This window comes from Desmodus rotundus, chromosome 3 (genome assembly GCF_022682495.2).
Source record: "Desmodus rotundus isolate HL8 chromosome 3, HLdesRot8A.1, whole genome shotgun sequence".
Classification (NCBI taxonomy): domain Eukaryota; kingdom Metazoa; phylum Chordata; class Mammalia; order Chiroptera; family Phyllostomidae; genus Desmodus; species Desmodus rotundus.
Window position 1 is genome coordinate 192,686,430 of NC_071389.1, and position 21,380 is coordinate 192,707,809.

Sequence of the window (21,380 nt, forward strand, 5' to 3'; positions counted from 1 at the left end):
AGTGTGGCTCAGCTGGTTAGAGCATCATATCATAATTGAAAGGTTGTGGGCTCGATTCCCAGTCAGGGCACACACCTAGGTTGCAGATTTGTTGCCTGGTCCTGGCACGTACAGAGGCGACCAATCAGTACCTCTCTTTCAGATCCCTTCCTCTCTCTAAAAACAGCAATGAAAAGAAATGTCCTTAGATAAGGATTTTTTTTAAAAGGCTAGTAACTACCACCTATTGATGGCCTGCTATGGGCCAGGGTCACCTGGCATTTTACATGCACAGCAGTCTGCCTGGTAGGTACCGTGAGCCCCATTTGGCAGAGGAGAAAGCTGAAAAGAAAAGACGTGGAGCCAGAATTTTAGTATAGGTTTCTTTGGCCCCCAGCCTGCACTCTTCGCACTCTGCCACACAGCTTTCTAAAACTAAGAGAAGGCTACCCGGTGCTATAATACATCTTCGACAAAGCTAAAAGTAGGTTCCAGGCCAGGGGAGACCAATGCAGTGTGCTGGTGTCTGAGATTAGTCCTATTGAGACATATGTATAGATGTTTAAAATGTGAAGAAGCGAAATATAATGACAGCTCGGACTGGAAGTCAGCAGGCTTAGATTCTTCTAGTCTGCTACTTACTAGCTTTGTTCTCTTGAGATTGCTTCCTCACTTCAAATGAGGTTGTTGAGACTAAATTAGATAATATAACACCCTTAGCACGAGGCATGGCTCGGCTGTTGTTACAATTACTGTTGCTTTCATCCTAAATTCTTCAAAAGCACAAAATGATGACATCTTTTGAAACTTTTTTCCAGCCACTCATTTCACATTAGATTAAGCAAGGAAACCACGTTTTTATGGTTTTGTTTTCATTTTGCTTTGCTTTGTAATGTGACGCCCACATTTTAGGAAGCAACCTGCATTCACCTCACACATTTGGAAAACAGGGTCTCTGAGGAGCAAAAGCACGTGGTACAGAGCCAGTGTCCCACAGCTCCTGGGAGCACTTCGTGGGCGCAGGGGGAAGGCACCGGGTGGAAGACGGGTCACGTGACCGCGCCAAGCCTGTTTTCTGTAGGGTGACGAAGCAACACTCGGTTACGTCACCTATAGGGGCGCTGTGAAAATCGGATGAGGTGATACAGATGAGTGCACACCGGCCTTTCCTTGCACACAACTCCCGGTCTTTGTTACTCATTTGTTCTTTCTGACATATTTATTCTGCACTCTCATCGTGCCAGGCACTTGCCAGGTGCTGTGGACGAAGATGAACAAGACAGTGTCAGCTTTGGGAGTAGTAAGAGAGGTTGGAAAGTATCCAATGTGATGAGCCTCACCAGAGGCAGGTGCTGCAGGAGCAGAAGAGCCTGGAAATGTGGAAGGAGGTTGGGGGGGGGGGGGGGGCTGTCATCTGGACAGCATCTTGAGGCTGAATAGGAATTAAGGAAGAGTAGGGCTGAGTAAGAATTAGTAAGTTACAATAATAATGGCTGTGTTTATAGAGGTTTTATTTTACAGAATGTTCTCAGCACTGCACTAAGTTTTGTATCTATGGTATACCAGTCAATTTTCACAAGAACCCAGTGAGGTGTAGATATTGCCGCCGTTTCGCAGAAATGAGCTCAAAGAGTAAGGCAGCCTGCTGCAGGACTCAGAACAGGAATCGGAGCCCGGGTTTTTCTGATTACAGGGTCTGTTCTCTTTCCACTCTACAGGAAGAGTACTTAAATTATGTTCAGTGGTGTATTATGAGAGATATCAGAAATATAGAGTACATTTTAGAAAGATTTCTACTCAGAGTGGTTAAAATAAAAGCTTTGGTGTGAAAACCTTACCTCGACACCCTCTCCTTTAGCCAGATCAGCTCTAGGGATCTCCGTGCAGTTCCTTCACAGGAGCATCAGGTGTTGTAATAGTTGTGAGTTCAGGCCAAGGCCAGGCTGTCAGAGCTCAGAGATAGATGACCGTGCGCCTCGTTTCCTCGTCTTTAAAATGGTGGTGATATGGCACTGCCTAATGGTGTCCTTACAGGGTGTGAATTAGTTTCTACCAGGAAAGCTTCTGTAACAGTGTCTCCTGTTTTAATATTAAGGAAGAGATTGCATCCTGTCATCAACAAAACAAAGCCCAGTTTTATTTTTACGATTCCTAAATTATGTTTTGACCTAACTCCCTCCTCCACATTTTATCCTTTAAAACACATTCTTAAGCTAGAGTCATGATTGGACTTGAAGAGGAATTTTCATCAGATTCCCAAAGACTTCTAAGACCCCCAAAAGGCAATTATGTAGGACTGCTTTACAAAGAGCATTAAGAAGTTGCTCTTTGAAAGATCTTGATACTGTAACAAATTTCATCACATTGAAAAGGACATTGTGGCTATAAAATTACAATATTGTGAGTCACAGTAAGTGAACATGTTGCAAGTTATTTGCTACTATTAATAATAATGTATCCTAGTTTTCAAAACATTAACATTTCATTAAATTGCATCCTGACTAGTAGCCCGGCTCAGGGCTGGGTGTGGTCCGCAAAGCTAAATGTCAGGGCACATGCCTGGGTTGCATGCCAGGTCCCCAGTTGGGGGCATGCAAGAGGCAAGCAATCGGTGTTTCTCTCACACATCAGTGTTTCCTTCCCTCTCTTTTTCCCTCCCTTCCCCTCTCTCTAACAAATAAATAAATAAGATCTTTTCTTTTTAATTTAAATTAAAAGGGAGTACACGTTGTTCCGGATGTGACCACTGTGGTTCACTGGGGTACTTCCACTTGCATGGGAACGTCTGGGCTTGAAATTCGGGCCTTGCTGTTAGAATCACTCGGAAACGTCTTGTACGTGTAGAGCTAGATCGTCCACTGTTTGTGTATTTCCAACCCTAATTTAGAAAAATGTCTGTGCCCTAGAAGGGTTTTAACCCTTTTGAATTTTGAATTCAGGTACACAAACTGAAGTCGGATCTTGCACAATGGGTAGGTTCTGAGATCAGCACTTAAGATGGAAACTGTTAAGAGTTTCCATTGAAAATGCCCCAGGCGGGCTCCACAGTGAAGGCCAGCGGATTCAGTCCACAGTGTCAGCCCAGTGCAGCTGGTTTTCTCTGTCTTCAGCCCCAGATGAAGGCACTGGCATATGTGCAGGAGCTGTCATTTTATTATTGTTAATAATGCTAGTTACAAACAGAATCACAGTTAATGAGTAGTGAGTAGCACACCCTGAAGAGAGACTTACAGGAACCCTCTGAGAAAAGCAGATTTATCCTTTGTCACACTCCAAGAAACAGGTTCCTAGAGCAGAATCACCCAGGCTAATCGATCAGTAGCACAGGTGCATGTGTGTTCTCTCCCCGCCCCGCCCTCTCCTCCTCCTCCTCCTCTTCTTCCTCTCTCTCTCTCTCAGCTAAATACAGAACTTAGGTAAACTTGGTGTGTGGGAGTGTGTGTAGTGCTACTCTGTTGTACCTTGGGCCCCGCGGAGGGGGATTTGAAAGGACAGGAGCCTTAGTTGGACACTTAAAGTTGGGGATGAGGAGATGCAGCCCCCGGAACCCTAACGTCTCTAAGCAGGATTGGCTTCACCAACAGAACAGTAGAAATAGGATCTTTGCTACTTAAATGCAGTGTTGAAAGTAAAGGCCTTGTTGCTGTTTTCTTTGTCTGATGCAGGTCAAATGATTTCACTCTCTCCTCCTTCACCAGCATTTCTATGTGTGAAAAAGCCAGTATTGGCTTTTTGGATGCCACAAGTTCTGTGTTGAAAAAGACAGGGAATGAAAAAGAACTCATAGTAGTTTTCTATCGTAGCATAACAAATTATCACAAACTGAGCAGCTTAAAATGGCTTTTATTTATTGTCTCACAATTCTGTAGCTCAGAAGTCCAGGTAGAGCGCAACCGGGCTCTCTGCTTGGCTCTCACAAGACTGAGCCAGAGGCCCCCCTCCGGTTCTCACCGGAGGCTGGAGATTCTCTTCCAGGTCATGGGCAGCTCATTCAGGTTGGTGGCAGCCTTCACTTTCCTGCAGTTGCAGAGCCCCCGGCAGCTTGTTTTCTTCAAGCCCCCGGCCAGCAGGAGAGGGCCCTCTGCTGCATCTTGTTTCCCTTAAGGGCCGCCTCACGAAGCCAGGCCCACGTAGTGTGACCTCCTTTGTGGTCAACTGAGGTCCAACTCACTAGGGACCTTAATCCCGTCTTGTAGAATCCCTTTTGCCACGCAGTGTAAAATAATCGTGTGAGTCAGGTTCCCATCATATTCACCAGTCCGGCCCACACTCAAGGGGAGGCTGTTAGACGGCCTGAAAACCAGGGGGTGGAAATCTTGGCAGCCATTGTGAATTTCTGTCTGCCACATAAATAATATTATTGAGTATTTACCGGAGGGCCTAGCACTGTTTGATTAATTCCAGCCTTTGAGTAGAAATGGTGTATTATCCATAAGCTTTACCTGCAGGGAAACTAAAGCTTGGGGAGGTGAAGTGATTTGTATAACTGGGTAGTAAAGAGTATGGTCAGGACGTGCTAACCTAGATCTGCTGGCCTTCAAAGCCCCACCTCTCTACGGTTTGCCACCCTGTCTCTCCTCAATCCTGTCACTTCTGCCTCCTTTCCCATTTATTCACTTTTCTCCACCACCACCCCCCACCCCCAGCCCCATCTTGGCTGTAGGCCATCACCCTTCCCGGGCACTACCGCAGCAACCCCAAGCGGTCTCCCCGCCTCTGCTCTCGCTCTTCTCGAGTCTCCGCAGTCCTGAAGTGCATTCTGACCATGCCACTTCCTGCTGCACACACCAGAATCGAACACGTGAATCGTTTCCTTTGGATGGAGTCCATGCTCCAACACAGAGGTTACAAAGCATCAATCTGTGGGCTCTGCTCACAGCTCGAACTGCATCTCTCACCTCTCTGTTTGATGAGAAGTGCCACGTGGTGTTCCCTCTCTAGAACGCTCTTGCCCACACTTCATCTGGCTAATTCCACCCAGCTTTCTGGTCTGGATTAAGTGTCCCTTCTCCAGAGGCTTTCTTTGACTCCCTGCTTAGGTGAGGTGCTCCTATTACATGTTCCTGTAGCATCCAGTACTTTCCCTATAACATATCACATTTTATTATCATGACCTATTTGTCTGCCTGTGTGCCTGATTCTCGGCTGCATTCCCAATGTCTGGCAGGCAGTGGGTACTCTTAGTAAATATTTATTAATAAATGAACGGCAGAGTACTTTGATAGGTTACTTTCAAATCTATCCCTTTTAGTTTCTGCTTTTCTTTCTTTGCCATTGAAATACTTTTTATACCACTTATCAGAAGAGCTTTCTCCTTCTTGTGTTTTATTCAGGATCAAATAATGAGTATAAGGTAAAGCTGGGAAAAGATAGTGGGCCTTTAAACTCTAAATTTCATGTGTTTTCCACTATTTTGTGCTGCTTCACTGCCTTAGAATAAGATGTGGGCTTTGAGCTCATCCTCTTAACCACTCACTATACCCAGTACAGGTGCTCAGTAAATGCTAGTTTATTTTCTACATGACTTAATACAGGCCCTTGTAACAGAGATCCTTTCTTCAGTCTGGATTAGGATCTAATGTACAGGGTCCAGCACAAATAACACCCCTTTTTTATTACAAAATCATAAGCATGCAATTCTGTAAACATAACAATATCAACACTCAAGCACACCATATGACATTTTAGATGAAATGTTCAAATTAAAACTATAAATCATGGCACCCATATTATTACCTTACCAACCACACTCAAGCAGGCCTTACATCTGCTAGACCCTGTATCAGTCAGGAGTTATGATTTTGTAAAGTTCTAATTTTATGTTATAGTTGTAGAGAGCCTTGTGGAATAGGCAGCAATAAATCTTTTACAATATTATATTGCATTTGAGAAAACATTATTAAAACTCCTTGCAAGTTTAATAACACGACCAAATGAGCTACGAACTCTCTTCAGCACATATTCTTTCTATCGTTCTCAATATTTAGTAGTGAAATTGATTCTAAAATTGACAAAGATTTGGCTATGTATAGATTTCCACAAACTATTCTCTCATCATGCACTCCAGTAAATGTCAGGACTATGGGTAAGCTGTTTTAAAAGATTAGTTTAAAAATTTTGAAGCTGAATTTTTAACAAACATGCCACAATTTTTATATCCAAAGAAGTGCAGTCGCGGTCAAAGCACTTACTTTGAAAGTTGTCAGGAATGTTTCCATTTCTCAAAGTGGTTTTGGGTTTTCTTTTTAATTTTTAAATGGCAGTTGACGTACAATATTATCTTAGCTTCAGGTGTACAGCATAGTGGTGAGACACGCATATAGCTTACGAAGTGCCCCCCCCCCCCCCCGCCCCGACAAGTCTGTGACCCACCCGGCACCACACAGAGTGTGACTGTTCCTCACGCTGTGCTTTACAGCCGCCGACTGTTTTTGTAGCTAGCAGTTCGTGCTTCTGAATCCCTTCTCCCTTTTCACCTATCCTCCCCCCCCCATTTCTCACCCATCAACAATCAGAATTCCTGAAGTCGGGGGGAAATGGAGACAACTGTACTTGGAGACAACAACAGTAAAAAAAAAAGACAACAATTTTAAAAGGTTTTAAAAAATCAGAATTCCTTTTGGAATTAAACCTGGAGCTGTCACACAAGCTTTTTTATTGTCATCAGTCTCCGCTGGTCTTTGGCCTTTGAGGGCAGTTCTTTTATGAAAACAACATTAAGAACTGAAGTGAACGAAGTGTGTGCTCAGGCTTGGTTTGTAACAATATGCAGCCCTGGCTGGTGTGGCTCCGTGGGCTGAGTGCCGGCGGGCTTGTGGACCAAAGGGTCACCGGTTCGATTACCTGGGTTGTGGGCCAGGTCCCCAGTGCGGGGTGCATGAGAGGTAACCACACATGGATATTTCTCTCCCTCTCTTTCTTCCTCCTTTCCCCTCTGTCTAAAAATAAAGAAAATCTTTGGGAAGAAAAAACAATATGCAACTCTGAAGTCAAGAGACAGGACTGTGGTGTTTGTTGGTCGTAAAATCTGACACTTAAGGCAAACAGAAGTTCCAGTAACTTTTAAAGCACCAGACATTCAGATCGTGATAACTGCAGGACCAGAAAGGACTGTCTTTGGGAAGATGGAGGACCGGTCATCACATCTGGGTACTTACAGATGAGCTTTTAAAGGAAAGCCGTGCTGAGCACATCTCAGTTTATTACGGTAGATAAAGATTGCAAAGGAATAATCTTTTTAAGTAGTTACTTCTTCTGTAAGGAAGCGACATATTTTCTTTCTTTGGCCTGTAGTGCGTAGCCCAGGCTGCCTGGTTGTAGTCATTCTGCTTCTATCACTTGGCTTAGCTGTAGGATCCAAGTAAGTCACTGCTTTCCGAGTTTCCTTCTGCTCGTCCTCGAACAGTCTGGACAGATGCTCTCTAATGTGTCTTTTCAGGTGGGAAAACTCAACTTTTTTCCTCCAGTCTATGGACAGTTGTAAAGTGGGATGCATAATAATATATAGTACGGTCTTTTATTTTAAATATCCGTCATCAAACTGGCTTTCTCAAAAGTCATGCTTTGCTCTTGGAATTTTCATAATACGGTGAAGAACAAACATGTTTCAAGCAGTGGCAAACAGTTTATAGTAGTCTCATGTTGACTACTGAAGAACTGCCGTCAGTTTATCTTCCTCACCGTGGACTGTAGGAATGTGAGCAATCAAACGATGATAAATTACAAGTGACGGTGAAGGCAGGGTCAGGGAAATGGTAAGTGACATCCCAGGAGAGGTGAAGAGTTTCCTAGCACTTGGTTCTGAGAGAATACATAACGTGGGGTTGTGTGTGGGGAGAATGGGGGCTTTGCACGTCACTGTTGTGCGGCTGCAGCAGTCCGCAGCGTCTGCAAATAAGTTCACCTGCGTTTGTTACCGTCTAAAGTCACTGATCGTCAGCTCTGAGTGGTAAGAGCAGGGACTAACTTAATTACCCCGACTGGGGACGCTGGTTAGTGGTATAGAACGCTGTCCGTGATGAAAAGGTGTAGTCCCTTCCCTGGTTTGTAACTGTAAATTGAGGGTTAGTCCATTCGTGTTCTAATCAAGCCTTGCCCTGTTCTGTTCTTACGCGGCACTAGCCGAAAAAGAAGAACATGTCGGCCTACCAGGTGTTCTGTAAAGAGTATCGTGTGACCATTGTGGCTGACCACCCAGGCATAGGTAAGAACATTTCCGATCTTTCGGTTTTTTTCTTCCTCTTCTGCCTCTGAAGCGGTGCCATTAATTCAGTCTCCCAGGAGGCAGCTTCTTCCCATAGTACTGAAGGAACCCATGTCTGTTTTCCCCCTCAGTTCTGCAAATTACTTTAGATTTTGTCTTAGTTTATCCCAACCATAAAAGAAATAAGCTTTTTATTTGTATCTCTTAAATTGAAAAAAAATGGAAAAGTGAGTAAAATTAGATGGATGCAGCCCAGTACATAAATATGCAGTTATTTCCAAGATTCTCAGTTGACCTTTTCCTTAAAGTGCCCTGGGCGTGCAGTTACGAGATGACTTTATTGTTCATGTGTGTCCCTGTTGGAAGTTGGGGAGGTGAGAAGGATGCTGCAGCACAGGCCTGGGGCGAGGCCAGGAGCTCTGTAAACTTCATTTGCCTTAGATGGAAAGTGGCTCCTCGACTTCTCATCAAGGTCTTGTGAGGCACAGGTGAAGCACCGTAAAAGCTAAAAACATGCTGTAGAAGTCACGTGTCTCATATAAGAAATTCTGTAGTTAACATCAACACTGAGTAAATTTGCTATGTGAAATTTTAGTTTCCATTTTTACCAAAATGTGAATTCACATTTACAAACGCTGAGATAGTTAACTTAAAATGAGGCTTACATCATATTAAGCACTGTCTTGCTACAGTTAAATGTATCTAGATTCTAAGGAAAATAAATGACACTGGAAGTTGGGGGCAAAGAAACAGAATGCGCTGCCTAAAGCCTGACCCTGCCGCGCAAGTGGAAGGGCAGCACACACGTCTGGGCGCCACTCAGCTGCTCCATGGAGACCTTCTTCTGTACAGAGCTCTCAGAAATTCAGCAGAAATCTACTGTCTTTTATCAAATTCTGCATCACGTATTTTCTCTAACCTAAGTTGATAAGCCCTGTATTATGGCATTAAATTGAAAGACCCCAGAAAGACACTTAACGAATACATTCCTCCAGAGTAGACGCGTGAGGGTTTGCACTTGCCACACGGCCACCGAAACGACCCCTTCCCTGTGGAAGAGATCCCAGGAAACCGGTGGGGTTTGGTCCAGTTTTCTGAAAGAATCTGGAGCTATTACAATCTGATTTTTGAAACCTTTTTCCAGTGTTTGCTCTCATCAATCTTCTGGTTTTTTGTTTGTTTGTTCTTTTATAGTTAAACCTTTATTTTATTGAGTTTTTTACTCTTTTATGCCAGATTTTGGGGAACTTAGTAAGAAACTGGCTGAGGTGTGGAAACAATTGCCGGAAAAGGACAAACTGGTAAGTACACTTTCTTATGAACACATTTTTTTATTGCTTTATGCCTTCCGAAATGCAATTCTCCTATATAGCCCACCCAGCCAAAGAATACTGAAATAGTGAAAAAAAAATGACAAATCAATGGAAAATGGTTTAGTAGAGGGCATTAACACTAGTTGGTGCCAGTTTACTCTAGCTAAGGATCTAGCTGAAGGAAAGCTATCTTTTCCAACCTCTTCTAATTTATTTTGCAACAGCTTTACATTTGAGCCAAAATGATCTAATGTGGGTAGTGACTGAAATGATAAAAGAAAAAGTCCCTTTACTACAAACACCTACAAGTCAGCCATGGTCTTAGAAGTGAGGAAAGCCATTCACCTAATAGTCACTGCAAATAATAAAAACACAGGACTATGTTTACTAGGTAACCAGGTTCTAGGCCATCATCCTCATCAACCACTACCGACTAATGCGCCCTGCGGCGAAGAAGCTAACAAGGCCACGTCGGTAGCGCTGTCTGAGTCGTAGTCACTTTCCAGTGGGATGGTACGAAGGTGGTACAGGAATTAGAATTACCATCTTGCTTTAAGGTATAGCTCATCTGGATAAAACAACTAAAATATTTCTCACCCAGGTAGTTTACCTTGAGTTTCCGCTTCTCATGTCAGTGTTACCCTGCTATCGGTATTGCCAGCCAGGAGGTTAGAAAAAATACTCAGACCCCACGGACGTTATTCTGAGCCAGACGTTTACCCCAGGATTTTCCATTTCAGCCTGAGAGAGGTCTAGAAGCCTCTTCTGTGACCTGACATGAGCGCTGAGGAACGTGTGCAGCCCCTACTGCGGTCTGCCTGCAGCCCCTGTCTGAGGCCTGCCCAGCGACCCTCTGTCTGCCCCCAGTGCTGCTCCCTTTCTTCCCTTCATTCTGCTCCTCCATGACTGCTTTCCCTCTCACTTTTCCTTTTTAATTTATTTTGTTTTGCTCTGATCTGATTACAGATTTGGAAGCAAAAAGCTCAGTATCTGCAGCACAAACAGAACAAAGCAGAAGCTACAACTGTGAAAAGAAAAGCATCCAGCTCGGAAGGTTCCCTGAAAGTAAAAGGTAATGGCCTTCTCCCTCTCCTGCTTTTCCTTTCCCTGGAGCACTGTAAATTTTGCTTCCTAACTGAGAAAGTGGGAGAGCAGCCTGTATTAGCAGCAGATCTTGATACCCAGGTATTACTGCGGAACATTAGAGGTTGAAAAGGCATTTAGAAAATGTAAGTCAGAAGTTAGCAAACTTTTTTGTTAGGGACCCTGGCCGGGTGGCTCAGTTGGTTTGAGTGTCATCCCACAAACCGAAAGGTCGCTGGTTTGATTCCCAGTCAGGGCACATGCCTGGGTTGCAGGCCAGGTCCCCCATCAGGGCACCGGTGAGAGGCATCTGATCGATGTTTCTCTCCCTCTGTCTCTCTCCATCCCCTCCCCTCTCTCTAAAATCAGTAAACATGTCCTTGGGTGAGGATTTTTTTTAACATTTTTTTTTTCATTAAAGGGCCAGAGAGTAAATATTTCAGGCTTTGCAGGCCCAGGTACATATTGTACCACATATTCTTTATTTTTTCTGTGGCAATTTAAAAATGTAAAATTATTCTTACCTCACAGGTCATACAAAAACAGGTCATGGGCCAGATTTGTCCCATAGTCTGTGGTTTTGCTAATGCCTGGCATAGCTCATAAACAGAAAAAATCAGGAAGGATATTTTTGTGGTATTCAAGGCCATAGCAAGTTTGATCACTGTTCTCAGCTTCCTCTGCAGGACTATTGTCAACCCAAAAGAAGTCCCCACCCACCACCATGCTATTACCAGCCTCGCCAGCCAAAGCCCCTGAGACAGAGCCCATTGATGTTGCTGCTCATCTACAGCTGCTGGGGGAGTCCCTCAGCCTCATCGGCCACCGCCTGCAGGAAACAGAGGTGAGCACTGCTGTAGGCAGCATGACTCCGGTGTCTGGTAGGGTGTGAGTCCACTCGCTCACTCCACACGTATGCACCCAGCAGCCCCTCCGTGTTAGGCTGTGCCAGGTGTTCCGGGTGCGGTGACAAGGAGGATACATAGTAATAGAAGCATCTAGAGAGTTGAAATCAAAGTTTACACTAATACCATCCTATTGAAACAACAGCACAAAAAGTAATTAGAATGCCCTATAATATGTTCCCCAGCTTTATTAAGATACAATTGACATATAACCCTGTAAACTTATTTTTCTTAATGCAATGGAAAAACCAATACAAATCCCCTGGATGTTTTGATCACTTGTACTTCTAAGACATTTTGGGTTTTTCTGCACACTCCCAGGAAGATTTTGATAAGACAAATTAGAATGTATAGAGGATTAAGAGTTCCTCTATTTTTTTGCAAATACGTAGCAAATAGGGAAATTGAGGTTCTCAAGCTCTTCATTACTCTGCTGTGTACTTGAGTTACACAGTGCAGTGTGCCCTGGGGTGATCTTTGTCCTTTTAAGCTTCAAAATCACTTAACCTGCCAAGCCGTCCTGTTCCATTTCTATTACCATATTCCATTTCTAATTGTATTGCCCCCTTAGCTAACTCAGCAGCGTAGTAGTTCAGTTTTCCACTGGGTTCTAATAGGACATTTCAGCAAAGAAATCAGTCTAAGCTACCAAAGCCACTTTAAGCTGAAAATCAGTGTAGGAATATAAAACCATTCATTTGCTCCTATGTGGAAGTTGAATTACTAGTCAACAAATGAAATGCCAGTGGCCATAAAGGATGAAGTTGTCTCTAAGTTCTTAGGCTATTTTCAAAAATTGAGCAGTTATAACAATAGTCTAGTCGAGATACGTCAGAACAACTAGAATACTTTCACATAGGCTGATATTTAAATGGATACAGGTATTTCCAGACTAAAATATTCTAAAATCCTTAGTCATTTTTCATATTTATACATTCTTATGTTTCCTAAAAAGTTAGAATTTAAAATGATTTGTTTTATGCACCATCCATATTCCAGATTTTTCATCATAGTTCCATTTAGTTTAGCAAGTATTTATTGAGTACAAGGCATCCAAAACCTTGGGGCAGTGGGAAATCTGAATAGCTTCCTTGTTATTTGCTGTCATCAGGAAATGCACAGTCTGGTTACAAAGGGAGAACAGATACATAGTCAACAAATTAAAAGAAGCCAGCTTCTTTGAGTAGTTGCTATGAGTTCCATATACAAGGTAACCAAACCAGGGAATTTTGCAGAATCTCTAGTCTTCTTTGTTTATACTAGTCTTATTGAGGTATAATTCACATACCATAAAATTCAATTATTTTAAATGTAGGATTTAGTGGGTTTTAGTATATTCACAGAATTGTGGACCCATTTCTACTAATTCCAGAACATCTTCATTTTCCCCAAAAGAAACCCCCCACGCGGCAGCAGCCATCCCCCTCTCCCCTCTGCTCCACTTTTTCCAAGCCTGTAGTGTTTGCATGTATCCTCCCAGTTTTGCAATTTTCGTGCGCCACTTATACTATTATTTACTTTATATGTTTATGAAAATAAACCTCCGTGCTTTCACAATGATATCCTAAATATCATGAGTGTGATATTCTGTTTTTTTCCTAATGTACATCAAAATGGATGTCTCTCAAAATAATTCATGTTCACCTGTGTGCCGTCTGCAACTACATGCTGCCTGTGGAACACTCACTTTATACAGTTTGCTCACTTTAGAATCGAGTACCTGAGCCTAAGAAATGTGACACAGTGACTGGCAACAGAGCCCGGCCTGCCTCCCCGCCGGCCAGTCCTCACTACGGTGCTCTGCGCCAGCCGGGGCAGCTCAGTGATGGAGGACGAAGCAAGTGAGGGGTCGGAGAGGCGCTGTGCTGGGAGGCGCTCTTCCACCCGGAGCTGGAAGGGCCCACGGGCAGGAGTTTGTCCTGTGGGGGTGTTAGCGAGAGGCCTTGCAGACCCAGGGGACCGTGCACGTCTGCTGCTCAGCCTTGTGGTCCTCTGCAAACGGGTCAAAGGAGGTCCAGGAAGGACCCCACTCCCACTTTAACCAGATCTTGTAGCTCTTTTATGTATTCGGGTCTATGTAAGGTTTTATTTGAAAATGGGTTTTACTGCTAAAATGATGAAAAGTTGGGTCATCCAGTGCATAAGGTGCAGAAAGGCTAAATAGCAAGGCTACAGCCCAAACTACAGAGGGTCTTACCGGGCGTTGTGGAGTGTCTGCACTTTGTGGCTCAGAGACTGTAGGAGTGTTGATGGGGAGGGATATGATCATAGCTCCTGTTTGGTATTCTCTGAGAATAGCTTCTGTTCAGACTGAGTAAAGAGAGACCAGAATTGGGGAGAGGTTGTAACCATAGTCTTGTCTAGATACAGTAAAGATTTGAATTAATCCAGTAAGTGTGTTTTGAGAGCTTACTGTATGTGAAACACCAGTAGTTACTGGGAGGCTATGAAAAGGAATAGGACGTGGTTCCTGCCCTCGAGTTGCTTATTGTCCATCAGGAGAGCCAGACATAAAATACTGGCTATGATTAACTGGAAGGCAAAAGTAATGGAGTAATACTACTAACAGCTCATCTTCTTTGAGTGGTTACTGCACCAGCTTTGCTTCAGAGTGCTTTGTATGGATCCTTTCATTTAATTCACACTGCAGTTTTGTGAGGCAGAGTCTTTGATCCTCCTATTTTACAGAAGAAAAAAGAAGCAGAAACTTAGAGAGGTTAATGAACTAGATCTGAAGTTCAGCCTCTAGGGGCTGAAACAGAGGCCTGAATTTGTGGCTCTCAACCCCTCCCCATAGTGCCACCCCCGGCAGTGGGAGGAAGGAGACACCAGACAGGGTGAGAGCAAGGCCTTGAGACTAGGTGAGGGTAGGAGTGGTGGTGACGTCAGTAGAAAGGAGGGGTAGTTCTCATTACAGCATGTCAAGATTGAGAAATATCCGAAATGAGAGACCTAGCAGGCAGCCAGAAGTGCCATTCTGTAGATGAAGATGTTGGTTAATAGTAATAATTACTGATACTCTTGAGCATGTAGCATGTTCCAGGCACAAGTACTTTCTGTCTATTGTCTCACTTCATCCCACCTGTGCTACAGATGCCGTGAGTGGTCTAGTCCGCAGGCACAGCAGTAGTGAGCAGCTTGCCCCGGTACAGATCGCTGAGTGGCCAGCCAGCTCCCGGCCCCAGCAGTCCTGACGCAGAGTTAGTCTCTGAAGGACTCTGCTCTGCGGCCTCTCGAAGTGATGGAGGCTCACAGCACTTTTGGGTGAAGCAGAGAGTACAAGAGCTGGGCGGCGGCATTTGCACAAGCCGTCTTGTTTCTTACCTCTTTGAATCAGATATATAGACAGTATGAATTGTATAAGATGTTAAAATTTGAAAGGAACCACATTTTCTTCTTTTTAAGAGTGAACAGGTAAACCCAGAAAAGTGATGTCATCAGTGCCTGATAGCACTTCTCGCCACATACATGGGGAAGTATGTGCATGTTTACATTAAATGTTAATGTGTGGGGCTGTAGCATTCTCACAGTTGTCGTATTTGAGCTACATTTGAGACCTTCATAGAAAAATACTTTCGCATACCTGATCTCCACAAATCTTCCCTGCAGCTCTCCAGAGTAGGCAAAGCATTTTTTACTATTCCTAAGTATAGGTTTTGTTCTGCTATTCGTGATTAACCCAAGATCTCGTAGAGGGTAAGATGGGTAAGAAATGTAGGAAAGAAACCTGGGACCGATGTAAAAGTTTTCTTGTTAAACAACTTACAGAGTTATCAAAGCAGATACCTTCCATTTCTGCTGCAAGTTCCCTAGAACTGCCTCAGACTAAGAATGTGCGGGAGTCGACCACAGCACGGAGGGAGCACCAGGCGTGTGGTGTGGTTCCAGTTACCACCGACTCCCTGCAATGCTCTCCCTTTCAGGGTATGGTGGCTGTGTCCGGCAGTTTGTCAGTGCTTCTGGATTCCATTATCTGTGCGCTCGGCCCCTTGGCGTGTCTGACCACACAACTACCTGAACTGAATGGCTGTCCCAAACAGGTCTTGGTGAGTTTTCCTTGTTTTCTTTGGACTTGGGTGGCCAGAGCCCTTGGGAGCCAGAGAGACCCTGTCTTAGAAGAGTTTGTCAGGCACAAGGTCGTAAGGCTCCCTGGCACCTAGCGTACAGGCTCCATTCTTGGTTCGGCCCAGCACGTGATACTGTGCTGTTGAATGCATGCCATGCTCCCAGGGAAGCTAGAAAGCATGCCATCCCGTGAACAGTCCAGTGGAGATAGCATTCTAGCCCTTGAGGCACCGCAAGGCCTGTGGTTCCTGTTTGTTCTTCTACATGTAAAGACAGTGCAGGAGCCTTCTGCCTCCTTTTTACTGCAAAGTGAGCAGAAAAACTAGCATAACAGACAACAGGACGCCATCTTCATTTTCCCTGTGTTCTCAAACTCTGGTTTTTCTTTCTCATCTCTCCCCTGAATAGAGAAAACAGAGAAGCATGTGTCAGGAACTAAGGTTTAGGACTCTTCCACTGAACCTTTTCCCCTTGTTTTGCAGTCAAACACACTAGACAACATTGCTTACATCATGCCTGGACTGTGACAGCAGAGAACCCTGGGACAGGAACCTTACCCTACCCCATCGCTGGTGTGTGTACATGTGACTGTAGCAGATCTCTTCGCCGGCACTGGGTGTGGGTTTTAAATTTTTATACACATACACATATACATATATATATATATATATAAAATGTACAGTATATACATAGGACTGTAACTACTTTGTTTTTAATAATCTTATGAAATGGCAAAGGTTTAGCCAAGAGGAAGCCTTGGCATGAATATGGGCTTAGGATTCTTTTTTCTCCTGTGGTGGATAAATCTGCCTTAAAAATCAATGTAACTTGGGGGCTGGGGGCTTGTTCTGGGTGCCAAGTGCATCTCTTTATGGACAGCTAAAATGTGATTTTTTTTCCAAGCTCAGTTGTACCTCCAGACCCATCACTGACCATTTGCCTTACCTGTCTCACAGTCTGAGATGTAATAGTTAAGATTATGGGAGATGCCCATTGACTGAAAGTGCAAAACCTTTCAGGTTGAAGCTTCTTAGGTGGGAGGTGATAAAGTCATTCCCATCTTAGAGTTAATTGCAATGGCTTAGGTGAACCTAGTGGGGGTGTTCATTCCACTCCCCGCTATACAGGCATCCATGTCTCAAAATGTGTTGCGATCATTGGCAGCCTCGGTATGGGCCAAGGAGCTCTGTGAGCCCTGACAGCGTGAACACCTTGAAGAGCATAAAGCTGTCAATGCCGTCAGTTCATATACTGTAAGCTCGTCCCAAGTCTTTGGCCTACAGAACGAAGAGCTGGTATCTTCCATTGGCAGCGTTTGCTTAGCCACCAGGTCCTCACAGGTTCTGCTTAGTTGCTTGGTGGCTGTGGAAGATGAACTTTGCCCAGCGGGTTTCTTGGGTTCATCTTATTGGCTCCCCTGGTGGGCAGATACACAGTGTTCTGCATTCCACACATAAGTGAATTGCAAAAAAAAAGTAGTTGATTCTCATGTAGGTTTATTTATGTGCGCGTGTGAATGTGCGTTTTAATTATGTGTATTTAACTCTTTAAAATCTCTTAGATTTTAATTTATCCTGTAAATTTCTGTATATATAATTTAATAACAAAAGCCTCCACCAGCAACAGCATGTGGAAGGTACAGATGTGTTATTTTTTCCTCCCTCCCTTCCCCTGACTTCCTCTGACAACTCCAAATCATCTGCATTTTAAGGTATTGTGCCTCAGAAAGGAATCATTATGTCAAGATACTAATTCTTTATATTTGAATAATGTCAAGAAAGTAAAATAAAAAGGAATGTTTCCATTCCCAGCTGCCCTTATTTCCAAAGACCAGACTTTTGCTTCCTAGTTCCAAAGAACACAGTTGAGCCCTTCAGGGCTGGTGTTAAACAAGTGAGATTCCCTGCCAGACACCAGCTTGGAGGTGACTGTGCTTTCTTCCCCAGCTAGGTGGAGCTCTGCAGCATCAAAGTAGGGGGTGAGGACGGTGCAGCGAGTCCTGTTTACCTCCTTCCTTTCCCCTCCAGTGCAGTCCAGGGCTCTGTTTCTTAAAGGTGTTGTGGCTGCTGACTGCCTTTCTCAACGCAGTTTCAAGTTGAGCAATTTTGAGATTTAATTGGGGAAACAGAAGGAAACAGGAATGTTTGGGAACCAAAATCAAGAACAGAAGTCTTGTTTTCATTTCGTGTGTGAGAACCTGTGCCGTGTCTCATCTGCACCCGTGGAAGTTCCCTGTTTGACACAGGGTCTCGGGAGGGGACTGGAAGGCGGGATCAGCACCGACAGAAGTCAGTCCTGCCATTGTCATTAAGGAGATCCTGCTGAGGACCTGCTTTTTCTTTGTTTTCCTTTGTTTTCCTTTCAAGTCCAATCCTATTGTATTTGTATTTAAAATTTGTACACATTTGTATAATAATCTGTACCTTGTGGTATTTGGTACTATTAGAAGAAAAACTTTGGATTCAGACCTTCTTGCGGTTTTTATATCATTGTTTTATTTTTTTTTAAATAAATCCTAGCGGTTTGATCCAAATTCCATTACAATTGTATAAAGAAATAAAGTTTTGTACTTATATTATTAAAAATCACATTTTTAATATTTATAGTCCAGTCTCAGCTATCTTTTCCCTGCTGCTGTCCAAAGTTGCTCTGAAAGCATAAAACCTGTTTTCCACACTGTATGCTACCATAATTTTCTTAAAAAGAAAAAATCTATCTGAAATAGAGGTCAGGTTTCTGATCTTAGCCGTTTTCCTAACCTACATCTTGCTCTGTTTCTATTAACTTTGACATTGTGGAGTCTCTCATGTTCTCTCTTTTGCAAATTACAAAGCGAGTGACTCTGATAAGTGTAGCTCTGCTCATTAGCAAATAAAATTGTATGAACATTACTGTGTTCTCCTAACTCAAGAAAATACCAGTCTTGTGTAAGGTTCACATCTGCCTCGTGTGCTTAAATATGATTGATTTCAGTACTGTCCTGACTTGGTGATGTTGGATAAGTCACTTAATCTTTGAAGGTATCCAAAGCCCCATCTGTAAAATAGCGTTAATGTCACTTCCCTGTCTCGAAGCCAGCAGCCAACCATGCTGACATGAATGTTTAATAATACTGTGAACAGTTAATATATGGAGATTTGACCTTTCAAGGTGTAAAAATTTTAATGCAAACACAAGTTGTTAATAGTCCTAAGTAGTGAAATATTGTGATTGAAAGGCTCTAATTTCTTATGGAGAGACAGCAAGAAAGAAACCACCATGTTGCTGAATGACTATTATTGAGAGTAATTTGCATATTTTATCTCAATTAGTCCTCCCCAAAGCCTTATGAGAATTAGTCCCCTTTACAAATGAGGAGACAGATGCAGAAAACTACTTTTCCTAAGGTTATACAGCTAGTAAATTGCAAAGCCAGAACAAGCACACTGGGACAGACAAGCCCAAAGCCACTTTCAAAGTTAAACTATGTTTGTAACTCATCAGAATCCTACAATATTATCTGTAGTATTGAGTAAATGTGATTGTAGGGAAACTGTCTGAGACCTTTCCATTGTTCAAATGTCCTTTCGTTCTAGCTGGATTTTATGATACAGGCTTCACTTGTCACGCTATTACCGTTAAACTTCAGAGGCAAAGTATCTTAATTTTTGCCTAACAGTAATTAAAGGATATAATAGATTACATTACATTTACGCAATATGTCAGTCTTAAGGGACCTAAACATTTTTGCCTTCAGAAAGGCATTTGATATTAATATTGCTAAAACGCTTAAAGAAAAAATTAAAACACTTTTAATATTTGGCATTTATGTTCCTATCTATTGTGTTGACAAAATTCACACGTTTCCATGTCTAACTGAAAAGCTATGTAGCCCTGACTAGTGTGGCTCAGTAGGTTGGGCATCATCCAGCCAGGCAAAAGGTCACCAGTTCAATTCCCCGTCAGGGCGCAGGCCTGGTTGCTGCCCAGTCCCCAGTTGGGGCACATGCAAGAGGCAACTGATCGATGTTTCTCTGCCTCCCTCCCACCCCCCCTTTCTAAAAAATAATTAAAATCACTTTTAAAAGAAAAGCTACCATATTTTTCAGACTATAAGATGCACTTCCCCCCCCCAAGTTTGGGAGGAAAATGGGGGTGCGGCTTATAGTCTGAATGTAGCTTACCTGGCTCGCTGGGGGGAAGGGGCGGCGGTGGAGTGGGGGTTTTTTTTCCTGTTTTCCTCTAAAACCTAGGTGCGTCTTAATGGTCCAAAAAATACAGCCTGTAGTATTCTGTTTACGTAGTTAGATATGATTCCACTCCCTGTTTCGGGGGTGGGAGGATGAGTTCTTTCTGTTTTTTTCCTGTGAAGGGTAAACCTTATGGCTCTTATTCTTGGCCAAGATATTCTGCCCATAATCACTTTAAACCAGAGTGATGCAGGAAGACAAGAACTTCTGGCAAATCACCCCACACATACTAATGGAAGAATCCAAGGGAAGTTCATGCTAAACATACTCCATCCAACCAGCAATATTCTTAAATGAAGAAAAACATGGATGGTATCTGACGTGAAGTTCATTTTAAATATACATCCTCCCCTTATAGTCCAAATAGCATTACTGAAAATGATTTAAATGCTCATGTTGGTTACTGTGCTGGACAACAGTAGGGAGCAAACTAGACATAGTATCCCAGCCCTCAAGGAGCATCTATACTAGTGGGGGTAAGGGCATTTATTAACACGTCTCATGTGTGTTATTAAGACACTTCAAAGCACAGCAGTACATGACTTCCATAAAATTTTTATACTGGACCATAAAGACGTCAGCTCTTAAACAGGTTGACGTCTATGAAACAGGTTAACACATGGAAGTGATTAAATTATAATTAGGTTATTTTCCATCATCATAAATTTGCACAGTCTATTTACTACCTGCCTTTGAAGTTTAAGGATCACAAACAAGAAGATCAATAAATATTAAAGCCCCAAACTACCAAAGCAGTGGTTATCCACTGCTTTAGTGGTTATCTAAAGCATTGTATCCTTTGGAAGCTTTAGTAGAAAAATAACATAAGCAACATATCAGATATCTAATGTAGGCGCAGAGAGAAAGGTTGACAAAGATAGAATTACAAAGCTGGGGAAGGCTTTTGAGAGCCTTAATTCTTAACTTGGGGTCAACAGCAGTACCTCAGGGACCCCAGAAACTCCCTAAAGTTATGCTGTATCTCTGCCTTTTCTCTCTCAAAGGAGCCTGTGACCCTCAAGAAAAGTTGAGAGCCCTTGATCTAATTCCAGTATGCAGAGAAAATGGGAAGCTGTTTGAAACACACAGTAAATTACTGGCACCACTCTCGACATCTGTGTGCTTTCTGCTACCCTTAGCTCTAACCCGTCCCAAACTGCCATTGGTCGAGCTGGCCTTCTGTCAAGGGAGCTCAAACTCCTGGCACCTGGCTCCTATTTGAGATAAGTGAATCTGGGCTGCAGCCAGGACTCAGGTTGCAGCTGGGAGACCTCGACCTCATATAGGAAGAGTCCTATCAGGGCAGGGAGACAACAGGCCAGAGACGTTGTCTACCCCAGGGGTGGGTGTATACTCACAGTGAGGCCCCAAGGGCTAAGACATTTAAAAGTGAGAGCTGTACTCCGAGCTTGCTCTGTAACCTTACCCAACTCACTTATCTGGTCTGAAACCCGGTTTTCCAGGTGAGTTACGAGATCGTCAGGCCACGCCCCTGACCTTTAAAAAACTTGGGGCGTGGCTTAAAGAGGCCCACGCCCCTAGACTCCCTACAGCCCTGGGTAGTGCGGACGTCCACCGAGGGCGGGTTAGCAACCACGTCACA

General features: G+C 43.4%; 1 protein-coding gene across 5 annotated transcripts in view; it reads left to right on the plus strand.

The window, feature by feature from the left end:
- The window catches only part of HMGXB4 (HMG-box containing 4), a 33,139-nt gene extending 14,423 nt beyond the window's left edge, over positions 1-18,716 (plus strand). For 3 of the 5 annotated variants that reach the window (XM_071221094.1, XM_045186945.3, XM_045186944.3), the window contains 6 exons: positions 8,101-8,182; positions 9,419-9,483; positions 10,462-10,567; positions 11,253-11,422; positions 15,407-15,529; positions 16,031-18,716. In XM_071221094.1, coding sequence (XP_071077195.1) covers positions 8,101-8,182; positions 9,419-9,483; positions 10,462-10,567; positions 11,253-11,422; positions 15,407-15,529; positions 16,031-16,075 — 591 coding nt within the window. In that variant the 3' untranslated portion in view covers positions 16,076-18,716. The remainder of the gene's footprint in view (positions 1-8,100; positions 8,183-9,418; positions 9,484-10,461; positions 10,568-11,252; positions 11,423-15,406; positions 15,530-16,030) is intronic. The other 2 variants (XM_045186943.3, XM_024579338.4) reach the window with 2 other exon arrangements.
- The last annotated feature ends 2,664 nt before the right edge of the window (positions 18,717-21,380 follow it).